The sequence below is a fragment of the Vulpes vulpes genome, chromosome 2, assembly GCF_048418805.1.
Source record: "Vulpes vulpes isolate BD-2025 chromosome 2, VulVul3, whole genome shotgun sequence".
Classification (NCBI taxonomy): Eukaryota; Metazoa; Chordata; class Mammalia; order Carnivora; family Canidae; genus Vulpes; species Vulpes vulpes.
In genome coordinates, this window is record NC_132781.1 from 22,846,284 (window position 1) to 22,860,688 (window position 14,405).

The 14,405-nt window shown below is 37.7% G+C and overlaps 1 protein-coding gene across 2 annotated transcripts in view; it reads left to right on the forward strand.

Annotated features, from left to right (window-relative positions):
- The window catches only part of MED1 (mediator complex subunit 1), a 29,013-nt gene that overhangs the window by 4,679 nt on the left and 9,929 nt on the right, over positions 1–14,405 (forward strand). The window contains exons 4-15 of one of the 2 annotated variants that reach the window (XM_025995769.2): positions 1,087–1,165; positions 3,342–3,396; positions 3,500–3,632; positions 4,336–4,364; positions 7,327–7,398; positions 7,818–7,892; positions 8,572–8,645; positions 9,404–9,493; positions 11,071–11,182; positions 12,038–12,162; positions 12,424–12,542; positions 14,154–14,355. In XM_025995769.2, the coding sequence (XP_025851554.1) occupies positions 1,087–1,165; positions 3,342–3,396; positions 3,500–3,632; positions 4,336–4,364; positions 7,327–7,398; positions 7,818–7,892; positions 8,572–8,645; positions 9,404–9,493; positions 11,071–11,182; positions 12,038–12,162; positions 12,424–12,542; positions 14,154–14,355 (1,165 nt within the window). The remainder of the gene's footprint in view (positions 1–1,086; positions 1,166–3,341; positions 3,397–3,499; positions 3,633–4,335; positions 4,365–7,326; positions 7,399–7,817; positions 7,893–8,571; positions 8,646–9,403; positions 9,494–11,070; positions 11,183–12,037; positions 12,163–12,423; positions 12,543–14,153; positions 14,356–14,405) is intronic. The other variant, XM_072747332.1, reaches the window with a different exon arrangement.

The following is a 14,405-nucleotide window of genomic DNA, read 5'->3' on the forward strand; positions in this document are numbered from 1 at the left end:
GACAAATGTGTGAATGTCTTCTGGCTGAGGATTACATTCATAGAATGTGGGGTTTTGTTTTGTATTGTTTTGTTTAATGTCTTAATAAAAGAATCTCAGATTAAAATGTAAATCAGACTACCAATTTATTAATTTACCACAGAGAGTTTATCTTTCCACTTACCAAAATATTGGTATCCACTGTCCAGAGCAACCCCTTATCTATTCAAGGTACAAGGGAACCCAGATTATTAATCAGATGTTTGTTTTGTGAGGTGGAATTAGAACAAAGAGAGATGGATTTAGGCCATGGAAAAGCCTGAAAAGCTATCCTTGTATCTTAAAACTATTCACACTTCTAGGAAATGGAATCCTTTGGAGAGAGAAACTTCTTTGGATAGGGTTAGAAAAACTATGTCAAATCTTTTGTTCTTTGGGAGTCCCTTTTTCTGGACTACACTTTGTTTCTTAGAGTCAATCTTTTTTTTTTTTTTTTTTTAAGATTTTATTTATTTATTCATAGAGACAGAGACAGAGAGAGAGAGGGGCAGAGACACAGGCAGAGGGAGAAGCAGGCTCCATGCAGGGAGCCCGACGCGGGACTCAATCCTGGGTCTCCAGGATCACGCCCTGGGCTGCAGGCGGCGCTAAACCACTGTGCCACCAGGGCTGCCCTCTTAGAGTCAATCTTATTTTACTAAGGCTTGATTTTATTTCTTAGATTACATGCGAATCACCTTGTTAGATTTGGGAACTGCCAAATCACCTGAGCCACCTCATTTAACTGACTAAACTTAGGATGCAGGAGGCTGATCTTATTTATTGTACTTGATCTTCCTAATTAAAATAAGATTAGGGCATACCTTTTTCTATCTTCATGTATATGGATATAGATGTATCCATGTTTATGAACTTTTCCTCCTGTGGCTGAATGGACAGAGTAACAGGCATCTATAGATTATCTAGAGTATATAGAGAATATAGAGTATACAGACTATAGCATGTAGTGTGTAGATTATCCTGAAATAGTGCTACTAGAATAAGTACCTTTACTTGAAACACTGTTGGCTTGGTTAGTTTTACCTTATGTTTTCCTACTTAATACAGGAGAAGAGAGTTGTGATGAGTTCTGGAGGGCACCAACATTTGGTCAGCTGTTTGGAGACTTTGCAGAAAGCTCTCAAAGGTTTGTAAACATGTTTAAAATATGCTTCTTTAGAATGCCCAATTTTTTAAAAAGACTGTTTTATACTTACATAAGTAATGTAAATTGGGATAGATCAACTTTCTATTCGAGGCATGCTCTTGCTTTTACTATGGAGTTGAGATGAGCTCCTACTTGAACTCTTGAAATATATATATATATATATATTTATGGATCCCTGGGTGGCGCAGCGGTTTGGCGCCTGCCTTTGGCCCAGGGCGCGATCCTGGAGACCCGGGATCGAATCCCACATCGGGCTCCCAGTGCATGGAGCCTGCTTCTCCCTCTGCCTGTGTCTCTGCCTCTCTCTCTCTCTCTGTGACTATCATAAATAAATAAATAAATAAAATTTAAAAAAAATTTATTAAAAAAATATTTATTTATTTATTTATTTATTTATTTATTTATTTTTTAAGATTTTATTTATTCATTCATGAGAGACAGAGAGAGAGAGAGAGAGAGAATGAGAGAGAGGGGCAGAGACATAGGCAGAGGGAGAAACAGGCTTCATGCAGGGAGCCCGATGTGGGACTTGATCCCAGGACTCCAGGATCATGTCCTGGGCCGAAGGCAGGTGCTAAACTGCTGAGCCACTCGGGGATCCCCGAAACATATATTTTTTATCTATTTTGGAGGCTGGTAGAAATTCAAAAGATAATTGATGGAAGGTAACCATAAGTTAGCAAGGGAAAGTTCCTTTTTTTTTTCTTCGTATGTTCTCTTCTAATGAACTTGTAATGAGAAGATCGACATTTTAACTTTAATAAAAGATTTTTACATTGTTTATGGACAGTGTTTTCAGGTCAGGAAAGCAAATAAAATTTAAATCATGAGTTTGAATATCCGTGCTTATAATGACTAGTTCTGTGTGTTTTGTGGGAGAATGAAAGTAAAAACAGATTTGACTCTGATCCATCACAAATGAGCCTCATTCAGTTGAATACTGTTTTTTTTTTTTCTCCCTTGGGTGTCCTTTGAGATCTCAAGTTTGAGAGTGGGCTCCTACAACCTTCATTGCCCCTCCTAACATTTTCTTCTCTGATGGTTAAGAATCCTTGTTTAGTTCATCAAAATGTAGAAGATCCTACTTTTGCTTCTTCCAACTCAACGTAGAGTCTGCATATTGAAAAACTCTGGTAGCCCTTCCCAATCTGGAAATATGTAGAGACAGAGGATGGTACTTTTTAAAAAAATTGTGGCGTTAAGTCCATTCACATTGTTGTGTAACCATCACCACCACTATCCATCTTCAGAACCTTTTCATCTTTCTGAGCTGAAGCTCTGTACTTACTAAACAATAACTTCTTTCTCCCTCTCCTCAACTGGTAACCATCATTCTGCTTTCTGTCTGTAAGAATTTGTCTACTCCAGATACTTCATATAAGTGGAATCAAATAGTATCTGTCCTTTTGTGACTAGCTTTTCATATAGCCTACTGTCTTCAGGGTTTATCTGTGTTGTAGCATGTATCTGAATTTCCTTTTTTAAAAAAGCTAAATAATTGTATGTACATACCACATTTTATTTCTACATTCACCCATGAATGGACATTTGGTTTGTTTCCACCTTTGGAAATAATAATGCTGCTGTGAATATTGAATATTTGTTTTTATGTTGGTTTGGTTTTGATATTAATCTTCTTTATTTTAGCATTAGCAGATACAGGTGTCTTTTTGAAGTTAAAGATAATTTGTCCTAATTGAGCAACGCAAAAGGAAGAGGAGAAAGGTCCAACAATTTTTAAAAATAGATTTTTAAAGTAAGGCCCCTTCCCCTCAACATGAGGCTCCAACTCATGACCCCCAAATCAAGAGTTGCATGCTCTACTAACTGAGCAAGCCAGGTGCCCCACCCCTAAATATATCTTTTTTTGGATCCTTACTACTGCCTAGGTCACAGCTAAGTCTTACTAATGAACTTGTTCAAATTAACAAGCATTTGAACTATTGAATGTAATGACTTGGAAGGATGGATATACTCTTTAGGATATTTCAGTCTTTGAACAATAAAATTTAAGTGTTTGGAGCGTTTTGTGATTTCTTTCTTTTTTCCTTTTTTCTTTTCTTTTCTTCTCTTCTCTTCTCTTCTTTTCTTTTCTTTTCTTTTCTTTTCTTTTCTTTTCTTTTCTTTCTTTTCTTTCTTTTTTTCCCTTTCCTAGTAACATCTTTACCAGCAATGACTGACCGCTTGGAGTCTATAGCAAGACAGAATGGGTAAGTAGTCTATCTCAGGCAGAAGTATTTAACTTAGTGTTGACTTTGGGTGGCTTTATTTATGTGTCTTCTATTAATTTTTGTTTTGATTTGTTCCTGCTAGACTGGGCTCTCATCTCAGTGCCAGTGGCACTGAATGTTACATCACGTCAGATATGTTCTATGTGGAAGTGCAGTTAGATCCTGCAGGACAGCTTTGTGATGTAAAAGTGGCTCACCATGGGGAGAATCCTGTGGTATGTGTTGTTGATATTTCACTGGAATCTGTGGGGTTTACTTAGGGACATTAATTTTAAAATGAATTGTTGGGGTTTGAAATAGCTTGGGTTTAGGTTTTTTCATGAGCCACTGTAGAGATGATGTGATGGGCTATACTATCAATAGCTCTAGAATTTAGAATAACATGGGTCCATCTCTGACATCATCCAAAGGCTTCGACAAGTGGAGACACTAGAGGAACACTTTCCATTTCATATCAACAAACATGAGCCGCAATTGAACGATAGGTGCTGGGGATACAGAAATAAGTAACTTAAAGTTCCTGTCCTCAAAGAGCTAATAATCAAGGACAGATAATCTTATACATAGCTAACGTCTCTGAAAAATCCTGTAATAGAGATGAACATTTAATATTTGTAAACAGACAATTGAATATGGACTCCACAGATGGCATTAAAGAGAAGTCTTAATGTTTCAAACAAGCTCCTGAAAGTTGATTCCTTTATAAATTATTTTATATTTTGAGATTTAATTTCCCACCTCAACCCCATGGTTTATTAAGTAGGAAGAAGATGCTTTTTGATATTTTAATGTAAGGATTTTTTGTAGTTTTAATGTTTTTGTTATAAAGCATGTGCTCTTAACACAAGAGAAAAATTTTTGATGTTTTCAGAGGCCTTAAAGTAGTTTAAAGTTTTAATGTGATTTCTTTAATTTCAGAGCTGTCCAGAACTTGTACAGCAGCTAAGGTAAGCAAATGACATTTATATACCCTGATACTGGCACACAATTCTTTATAGCTAGGCTTGTTTTTTTTTTGTTTTGTTTTTTTTAAAGATTTTATTTATTTACTTGACAGCACAAGTAGGGGGATTGGCAGAGGGAGAAGTGGGCTCCCCACTAAATGGGGAGCCTGATGTGGGGCTTGATTCCAGGACCCTGAGATCACGACCTGAACCGAAGGCAGACAATTAGCCGACTGGGCCACCCAGACACCCCCATAAGTCAGTCTTGAGGTTGGTCAGAAGTTACTCTCCTGAGGACGCCTGAGTGGCTTAGTGGTTGAGTGGCTGTTTTTGGCTCAAGTCATGTCCTGGGGTCCTAGGATTGAGTCCCGCATCAGGCTCTCTGTGGGGAGTCTGCTTGTCCCTCTGCCTGTATCTCTGCTTCTGTATCTCATGAATAAATAAATAAAATCATTAAAAAAAAAAAGTTACTCTTCTGAGGAACATATTTTTCTTGGATCAGGATTTTCAGCATCTGTATTTGTTCCAGAATTGACTTAGCTTGGCTTTTTAACCTATTCCATCTATCCCAGGATTTCTCAATCTTAGTAGTATTGACAGTTTGGATTGGAAAATCCTTTGCTCTAGGGGGCTGCCCTGTGCACTGTAGGATGTTTAACTGCATCCTTGATCTCTCCCCACTAGTCAGTATTTCCTGACCCATGACAATCAAAAATATTTCTAGATACCATCACATGTTCCCTGGAGGGCAAAATCATTCCTGGTTGAAAACTACTGACCTAGCTTCAAGAATTCTGTGTGCAACAAAAATAAATAGAACTTAATTATTAGGGATCCCTGGGTGGCGCAGCGGTTTGGCGCCTGCATTTGGCCCAGGGCGCGATCCTGGAGACCCGGGATCGAATCCCACGTCAGGCTCCCGGTGCATGGAGCCTGCTTCTCCCTCTGCCTGTGTCTCTGCCTCTCTCTCTCTGTGACTATCATAAATAAATAAAAATTAAAAAAAAAATAAAACCATCAATTACAAAAAAAAAAGAACTTAATTATTAAATCAGATAAGGGTTGAGAAACTTGAGTCTATACATGGAAAGAACTTTTATTCACTTTGAGAAAAATTGTTTTACATTTAAGGTATTTATGTAATAAACTCCCATATAGTAAAAATGCTAGACTTAAAAAGAGTTTCTTAGCAGTTGATGGCATTTCCCTCTGGATTATCCTTTCCTTTTAAATTGAGTGAAAATTTACTTTCTGGGATTTTGAGAAAGTCATTACATTAATTTTGTGTCTTAAATATAGCAAAGTTCTCAGATACTTCATGGAAGTGTCTTAAGATGTTAATGTTGAGGAAAGTTTTTATTTATTTTTATTTTTTTAATTTTTTTTTTGAGGAAAGTTTTCTACTCAGACTTTGCAGTGATCATTTTAATGTATTCATAACCAAAGCACCAAATTTGAACCACCTTTTAAAAACTGCAATGCAATATGAAAATAGCATTTTTTATGACTTAATTGAATCAATTAAGTCTAGCAAAAGTGTGTTGCTAGAATAGTCCAGAAAGCCAGTATTTCTGGTTCTAATCTAGAGTAGGAGACCACCAATTTACGAACCGGTGGTGTTTTAAAGTTAACTTGTAAGCTTACTTTGAAGTGAGAAGCTCAGAAAGAATATTAGCCTTTACATGCTATTTGTAGTCACTTTGTATAGATGGTGATCTTAAGGTAAGGGGTATTTTGGCTGTTGCTCTTGTTTTTTTTTTTTTTAATATATATTTATTTACTTATTCACGAGAGAGAGAGAGAGAGAGAGAGAGGCAGGCAGAGACACAGGCAGAGGGAGAAGCAGGCTCCATGCAGGGAGCCCGACACGGGACTTGATCCCGGGTCTCCAGGATCACGCCCTGGGCTGAAGGCGGCGCTAAACCGCTGGGCCACTGGGGCTGCCCTTTTTACTGTCTTCATGGCATTTTGGGCAGTAAGTGTTCAATATCTGCTTAGTATATGCCTGACCAAATATCTGACATTGTTAGGGCAATTTAGCTTTCAAGAGACATTTTTTTTTTTTTAAGTTTGATAAAAGATAAAGATAATTAGAATTGTTGAGTTCTGTTGGATTCTTGAGCCAGCCCACATAACTCAGTTGACTAAGAATCCAAGCCTGAATAATGGGTTTTAGGAAGCGAGGGGTCTAGGTAGTAGTTTCTTTTTCCTGGGGCAAGTCCAGTCATAGGAACACTGTAGAATTGTCATTTGCCTCCACAGTACTCCTCTTACTTTCTCTAGGTCTCCCCTCTGTCTCCTAGTGTTCATTTTCCTCTCTGCTCTTAGGGTATCATATACATACATGGCAGTGTTCTATATTCCCAATTTATTTACTTGTATTTCCTCTCCAATCAAAAGTTTATTTTCCTCATGACATCCAGTCATCTCAGTTACATATTAAGAGGAAAAGAAAGTGTTTTTATTTAAGCCAAGTCTTATCACTTAGGATCAAATTATTGGAGTATATGAATTATTAGGTCTTTTTTGACTATCTTTTATCATGCTTATGAGCACCTTCTCCAGATAAATGGGGTAAAGAAAGGAAAACATTTTCTTTCTTTTTTTTTAAATTTTATTTATTTATTCATGAGACAGAGAGAGAGAGAGAGAGAGAGAGAGGCAGAGACACAGGCAGTGGGAGAAGTAGGCACCATGCAGGGAGCCCGATGTGGGACTTGATCCCAGGTCTCCAGGATCAGGCCCTGGGCTGAAGGCGGCGCTAAACTGCTGAGCCACCGGGGCTGCCCTAGGAAAACATTTTCTTTTGCTACTTTTGACTGATTCTAGAAAACTTTGGGGGAAAAAAAGAGTAAAGCAAATTATTAAAATTAGTTTTATATTGCCATGATATTTGGTACTTTGCATTAAGCTGAGTAATAATTGTATGTTTTATTCTCTTCCCTCTCCCCTGAACTCCTTATAGGGAAAAAAATTTTGATGAATTTTCTAAGCACCTTAAGGGTCTTGTTAATCTTTATAACCTTCCAGGGGACAAGTAAGTATTTTTTAATTTTTTTTGCTTTTGTTGGAAAAATCAGTATAGTTGTAAACCATCTTGTGCTTAGAAAGTTGCCAAGTCTTCTGCCCTATTTTGTTTGTGATTTCTTCTTATACTGACAACCTATAGCTTCCAATTTATATCTTTTGAAGGTATTTTAAATAAATAATATCTATGTTAATGGATATAATGCTAAATGAGACTATAATCCTTGAGATGTCTTCAACACATTGATTTTTAAGCTGAAAAAAAATTAGCTGTTGTGGAACTGGCTCATTATTTTTATTTTTAACCTACCTGGGATTCTCTTAATTAGCTTGGCTCTTTCAAACAGAATTGCCCACTAGGCTGTGTTAATTTTTGTATGTGTGTATTTTTCAACTTTTTAACTCTTGTTCTCTTCATCTACTTTCTAGCAAACTGAAGACTAAAATGTACTTGGCTCTCCAATCCTTAGAACAGGATCTATCTAAAATGGCAGTTATGTATTGGTAAGACTGGCTAAGGTATCAATTCTATATGAGCCTTCTGGATACTTTGTTCTTAAAACTTTTCATCTAGGGGGTTACTAGGGTTCTGTATTATATTTAAGGTGCATATTTTTATGTATTTTATCTATATCATATATCTTATCCATCTCCTTTTAGTTCCCAAATGATTGCATTCCATTTTCTCAATATGTCTGAGTCGTTGGTTGGTATTCCATCAGTTTTATTTATTTTTTTAAAGATTTATTTATTTATGATAGACATAGAGAGAGAGACAGAGAGGCACAGAGACACAGGAGGAGGGAGAAGCAGGCTTCATGCCGGGAGCCCGTTGTGGGATTCGATCCCGGGACTCCAGGATCACGCCCTGGGCCAAAGGCAGGCGCCAAACCACTGAGCCACCCAGGGATCCCCTATTCCATCAGTTTTATTGGAAAACTTGTCAAACCTGGCCTTATATCTGATAAATAATAGTCTAGTTGTAATTTTTGTTCACCATATTACTGGTTTATACTTGTAAAAAATCTCTACCTTGGAAGTGAAATAGAATTGGTATATGCCCAGTTACAAGACAAGTCATTACAATACTATTCTAAGACTTTTAACAGCTTCTCTTTAGCACATTGTGCACTGATACCTTCCGGGCTTTAATACAAGCAAACATAGATTATTTGTCTCACAGGAAAGCAACCAATGCTGGTCCCTTGGATAAGATTCTTCATGGAAGTGTTGGCTATCTTACTCCAAGAAGTGGGGGTATGTGATCCTACTTTGCTTACTTAGAAAAATTTTTATTTTATTTATTTTTAAAGATTTTATTCATTAGAGAGAGTGCATGTGCAAGCAGGGGGCAGGAAGAGGGAGACGGAGAAGCAGACTCCCTGCTGTGCAGGGAGTCCGATGTGGGGCTTGATCTCAGGACCTGGGGATCATGACCTGAGCTGAAGGCAGACGCTTAACCATCTGAGCCACCCAGGCACCCTATTTATTTATTTTGTTTTTAAAAAGATTTATGTATTTGAGAGAGAGAGAGAGTGAGCCAGCGAGTCTCAGAGTGCATGTATGTAGGGGAAGGGGCAGAGGGAGAGAGAGAATCTTCAGCAGACTCCCTGTGGAGCATGGAGCCAAGATCATGAGCTGAGCTGAAATCAAGAGTCAGTTGCTTAACTGACTGAGCCATCTAGGCATCCGGAAAAATGTTTTGTTTTAGTTAAGGGGTCAAATCATTAATTTTTTTACCTTGGATTTGTAGGCAGAGGGAGAAAATTAGCAGTCACTTGTGTATTTTTAAATGGTTTCTAAAATGTTAATACCTGCCTTCCCCCACTTACATTTTTAAATTGCAAAGTAAATTGTTGCTACTAGAATCAGTACTTCTTCTTCCATCATATTTCATAAATTGTTTTGGAGCATAAGTCCTCTTATCTGTGAAACTATTTTCTCGTATATAGTTTTGTAGAAATTGGAATGTTTTTCTTTATTTGATAAAAATAGTGATGTTTTATTTTTCGTAGGTCATTTAATGAACTTGAAGTACTATGCCTCTCCTTCTGACCTGCTGGATGATAAGACTACATCTCCCATCATTTTGCATGAGAATAATGGTAAGACTAACTGAAAAACAATTGAAGGTTTTCTTCAATGTTTTAAGAATATTTAAAATAATTTGAATGTCCAAGCCTGGTTGTGTATTTCCTGATTTGCTACTTTCTACCAAAGTTTGCTGTTTTTTTGTTTTTTTTTTTAAGATTTTATTTATTTATTCATGAGAGAGAGAGAGAGACAAAGAGACAGGCAGAGGGAGAAGCAGGCTCCATGCAGGGAGCCTGATATGGGACTCGATCCCGGGTCTTCACAATCAGGCCCTGGGCTGCGCTAAACCACTGAGCCACCCAGGCTGCCCCGAAAGTTTGCTGTTTCTATCAAGAGTTTGAATGTGAGACACACACACACAAATACTCTTAAGTACAGATACATGTGTACATACACATACATAATAATATAAAGCTTAATAGGTGCTTTTGAACACATTGTCTATCCTGAGAGAGAAAGAGAAGAACTATACTAAATCCACTGGTTTATTGACTGGTTCTTTTTTTTTTCTTATGTTGATCATGGGACTTGTATTGATTTGGTGTTACACTGGAGTAAATGAATTAAAGAAAAGGTATAAACCATTTGACCTAAAATAATCCCCTTTAATTATTACTTTAAAGGTGAAGAGATTAGCCAACTTACTAAAGAATACAATAATGGATGTTATTTCCTATTTGCTTTTTTTTTTAAGATTTTATCTGTTTATTCTTTATATATATATATATATATATATATTTTTTTTTTTTTTTTTTAATGAGAGAGAGAGAGAGGCAGAGACACAGGCAGAGGGAGAAGCAGGCTCCATGCACCGGGAGCCTGACGTGGGATTCGATCCCGGGTCTCTAGGATTGCGCCCTGGGCCAAAGGCAGGCTCTAACCGCTGCGCCACCCAGGGATCCCTTTATCTGTTTATTCTTGAGAGACATGGAGAACGAGAGGCAGAGACACAGGCAGAGGGAGACGCAGGCTCCATGCAGGGAGCCTGATGTGGGACTCGATCCTGGGACTCCAGGATCACGCCCTGGGCTAAAGGCAGGTGCTAAACTGCTGAGCCACCCAGACATCCCTCTGTTTGCATTTAAAAAAATTTTTTTTCTCATTAGAAGAATGAGAAAGCCCAACATGAAGTTTGAACTCACAACCCTGAGATCAAGACCTTAGATGAGATCAAGAATCTGAGCCACCCACAAACCCCTATATTTGCATTTTAATACACTAAAATAGTGGGAAATGGCCTAATACCTCATTTGGTCCCCTTATAACTTTAGTCGTTGACTGTTCTATAATCATAATACTATTTAAATGTATTCTGGAATTGGAGAAAATAAATGTTGGTAATGAGTCTTTAAAATTTTTTTTTCTTTGGACTGCATTGTTTCTTATATTTTGCTTTACTTACTGACAGAAATATAGGTTGTAGAAGATAGCTTCCCGCATTTCTAAGTCATATAGGTATTACAGTATCTGACAAATTATGGCAGACAAATTATGCAGAAGTTAAGCCTGTTTTTTGTTTTTAAATGTTAAGATCCTTATTAATTTGTGTTACTTTGGGGAGAATACCTTTTTTCTTTCCTTTTCTCAGTTCCTCGATCATTGGGCATGAATGCATCAGTGACAATTGAAGGAACATCTGCTATGTATAAACTCCCAATTGCACCATTAATTATGGGGTCACATCCAGTTGACAACAAATGGTAAGTTAAATACAATTCTAGCATAGCAAAATTCATTTTTTTCAGCTTCAAGCCAGTATGAAACAAGTTATTACTTTCACTTGCCTCTTTTCTCACTTGACTTTTTGGAGATTGGCTTTTTTAAAAAATTCATTTAATTTCTCTCTTTAATATCAATTTGAATGTTCTTCTCTGAACACACAGAACACATTGTCTATCCTGAGAGAGAAAGAGAAGAAGTATACTAAATCCACTGGTTTATTGACTGGTTCTTTTTTTTCTTATGTTGATCATGGGACTTATATTGATTTGGTGTTCCAGATAATAGCTCAAGCTCAAGATAGATGCTTGATTAAATACTTAAGGGTTAATAAATAGGATGTTTTGAAACTGGGGGAAGAAAGTTGAAAGAATGAACTTTTTAAAAAAGATTTATCATTTATTTATTTGAGAGAGTGCACATGTGTATGAGAGCAGGAGAGAGGAACAGAGGAAGAGGGACAAGTAGACTGCACTGAATATGGAGATTGATCCACAACCCTGAGATCATGACCTGAGCTGAAATCAAGAGTCAGTTGCTTAAGTGAGCCATCCAGAGTCAGATGCTCAACCGATTAAGCCACCTAAGCTCCCCAAAAGTGAACTTTTTAAAAAACATTTAATCTCTACACCTAATATGGGGCTCAAACTCAATCCCAAGATCAAGAGTTGAATGCTCTACTGACTGAGTCAACCAGGTGCCCCCAAAGAGTAAACTTTTGATAGGCTTTTGTTAAATGATATGGACATGTCTTAGAATGGATGTTTAGATTTTTCATTTTTATATCAAGTCAAAATCCAACCCACCCCCTTCTTCTTCTTTTTTTTTTTTTGAAGGACCCCCTCCTTCTCCTCAATCACCAGTGCCAACAGTGTTGATCTTCCTGCCTGTTTCTTCTTGAAATTTCCCCAGCCAATCCCAGTATCTAGAGCATTTGTTCAGAAACTTCAGAACTGCACAGGTGAGTTTTAAGCATCAAGCATTATTTCTTGTTAAAAATGTGAAAAACAAACGTCAAATTCAGATGATCTTAGACCTCTTCAGTCTTGCAGGCCTCGAAAAAGTACTGATGGGTATAAATGTCATGATGTTTTATATTAGTAAGTGCTTAGTAAGTACTTTTTCAATAAATGTGTGAAAGAAATAGAAGTCATGAAGGGAAAACTGAGCTGTCAACATTTTGACGTTATTGTGATCATTATGTTGATTCTTATTTTTCCAGGAATTCCATTGTTCGAAACTCAACCAACTTATGTACCCCTCTATGAACTGATCACTCAGTTTGAGCTGTCAAAGGACCCTGACCCCATACCTTTGAATCACAACATGCGATTTTATGCTGTAAGTAAGGCCCCATAGATTGTCGTAGGTTACATTTGAACCCGAGATCAGAATCTTCCTTTATAGGATTACGGAGGTCAGGAACATTCTTTTGGACTACTGGATCATATCCTAGTTTCTCATTCAGGCAGGAAATTACAGAAATTTCTGAAACATACTGAAGAAAAAGAGCATGAGCTTCCAAGTCAGGAAATAACAATGTATAAATTTTCATAGCCAAAATTTCAGATGAAGTCTCTTAATGGTATCCTGAACTTTGATAAGCTTCTAAGTAGATGTTAAGAATTCTTTTTTTTCCCATTTTTTTTCCTTTTTTTTTTCTTATAAAGATTTTATTTATTCATGAGACAGAGAGAGAGAGAGAGAGAGAGAGAGAGGCAGAGAGGCAGAGACATAGGCAGAGGGAGAAGCAGGTTCCCTGCAGGGAGCCCAATGTGGAACTTGATCCCGGATCCCAGATCACATCCTGAGCCAAGGCAGACACTCAACCACTGAGCCACCCAGGCGTCCCAGACGTTAAGGTTTTTTTTTTATTTTGTTTTGTTTTTAAGATTTTATTTATTTATTCATTAGAGACAGAGAAAGAGGCAGAGACACAGTCAGGGGGAGAAGCAGGCTCCATGCAGGGAGCCCGATGTGGGACCTCTAGGATCACGCCCTGGGCCAAAGGTGGCGTTAAACCGCTGAGCCACCTGGGTTGCCTGATGTTAAGAATTCTTAATGTTTTTTTTTTCTTTTTTAATATTTTATTTATTTATTCATGAGAGAGAGAGACAGAGACCCAGGCAGAGGGAGAAGTAGGCTCCATGCAGGGAGCCTGATGTGAGACTTGATCTGGGTCTCCAGGATCTCGCCCTGGGCTGAAGGCAGTGCTAAACCGCTGAGCCACCGGGGCTGCCCATTAATGTTTCATTCTTTCAAGTGTAATGAGCTTATAATCTGACAAAATCCTTTAAGTACATACAGAGAAGAAAGTGCTAGAATGAATAAATTAAGGAAGGTCTAAAACCTCATCTGGACTTGAATTTATTTGAATGTTTGAGGGTGGTCTAGACTAAAGTAGTAGTTCCCAAATTCTGTATTGCAATTATATTATACAGAGTGTTTTATTAAAAATATGGATTTTGGGGGATCCCTGGGTGGCTCAGCAGTTGAGCGTCTGCCTTCAGTTCAGGGCGTGATCCTGGAGTCCCGGGATCGGGTCCCACATCAGGCTCCCTGCATGGAGCTTGCTTCTCCCTCTGCCTGTGTCTCTGTCTCTTTCTGTCTCTCATGATGAATAAATAAATAAAAATAAATAAAAAGTTTTTAAAAAATACGGATTTTGCACTTAGGGTTCAGGAACCTCTTTTATACAGATTTCTGAGGTAATTTTTGTTAGCTATGTTAAGAAACCACTAATAGAACATTTATAGAAGAGGGGTCTTTTCAGCCAAGTGAGTAATTGGCATTTATAACATTAGCTGACCAAAGAATTCACTGTGGAATTTTATTGTCTAATGAGAAACTGCTGCTGATTTTTGAGGAGTAGGGGTTTTTCCCAGGTTATTTTGTGGTTGGAGTATGTTGGGTGAGTTGATAGTGTTCATTTGCTTTGTTCTTTTTGCCCAGGCTCTTCCAGGTCAGCAGCACTGCTATTTCCTCAACAAGGATGCTCCTCTTCCAGATGGCCGAAGTCTACAGGGAACCCTAGTTAGCAAAATCACCTTTCAGCACCCTGGCCGAGTTCCTCTTATCCTAAATCTGATCAGACATCAAGTGGCCTATAACACCCTAATAGGAAGTTGTGTCAAAAGAACTATTCTGAAAGAAGGTACTGCCTTTCCTCTTGATATACTTACTGGCAAATGAAAACTGTTTGCT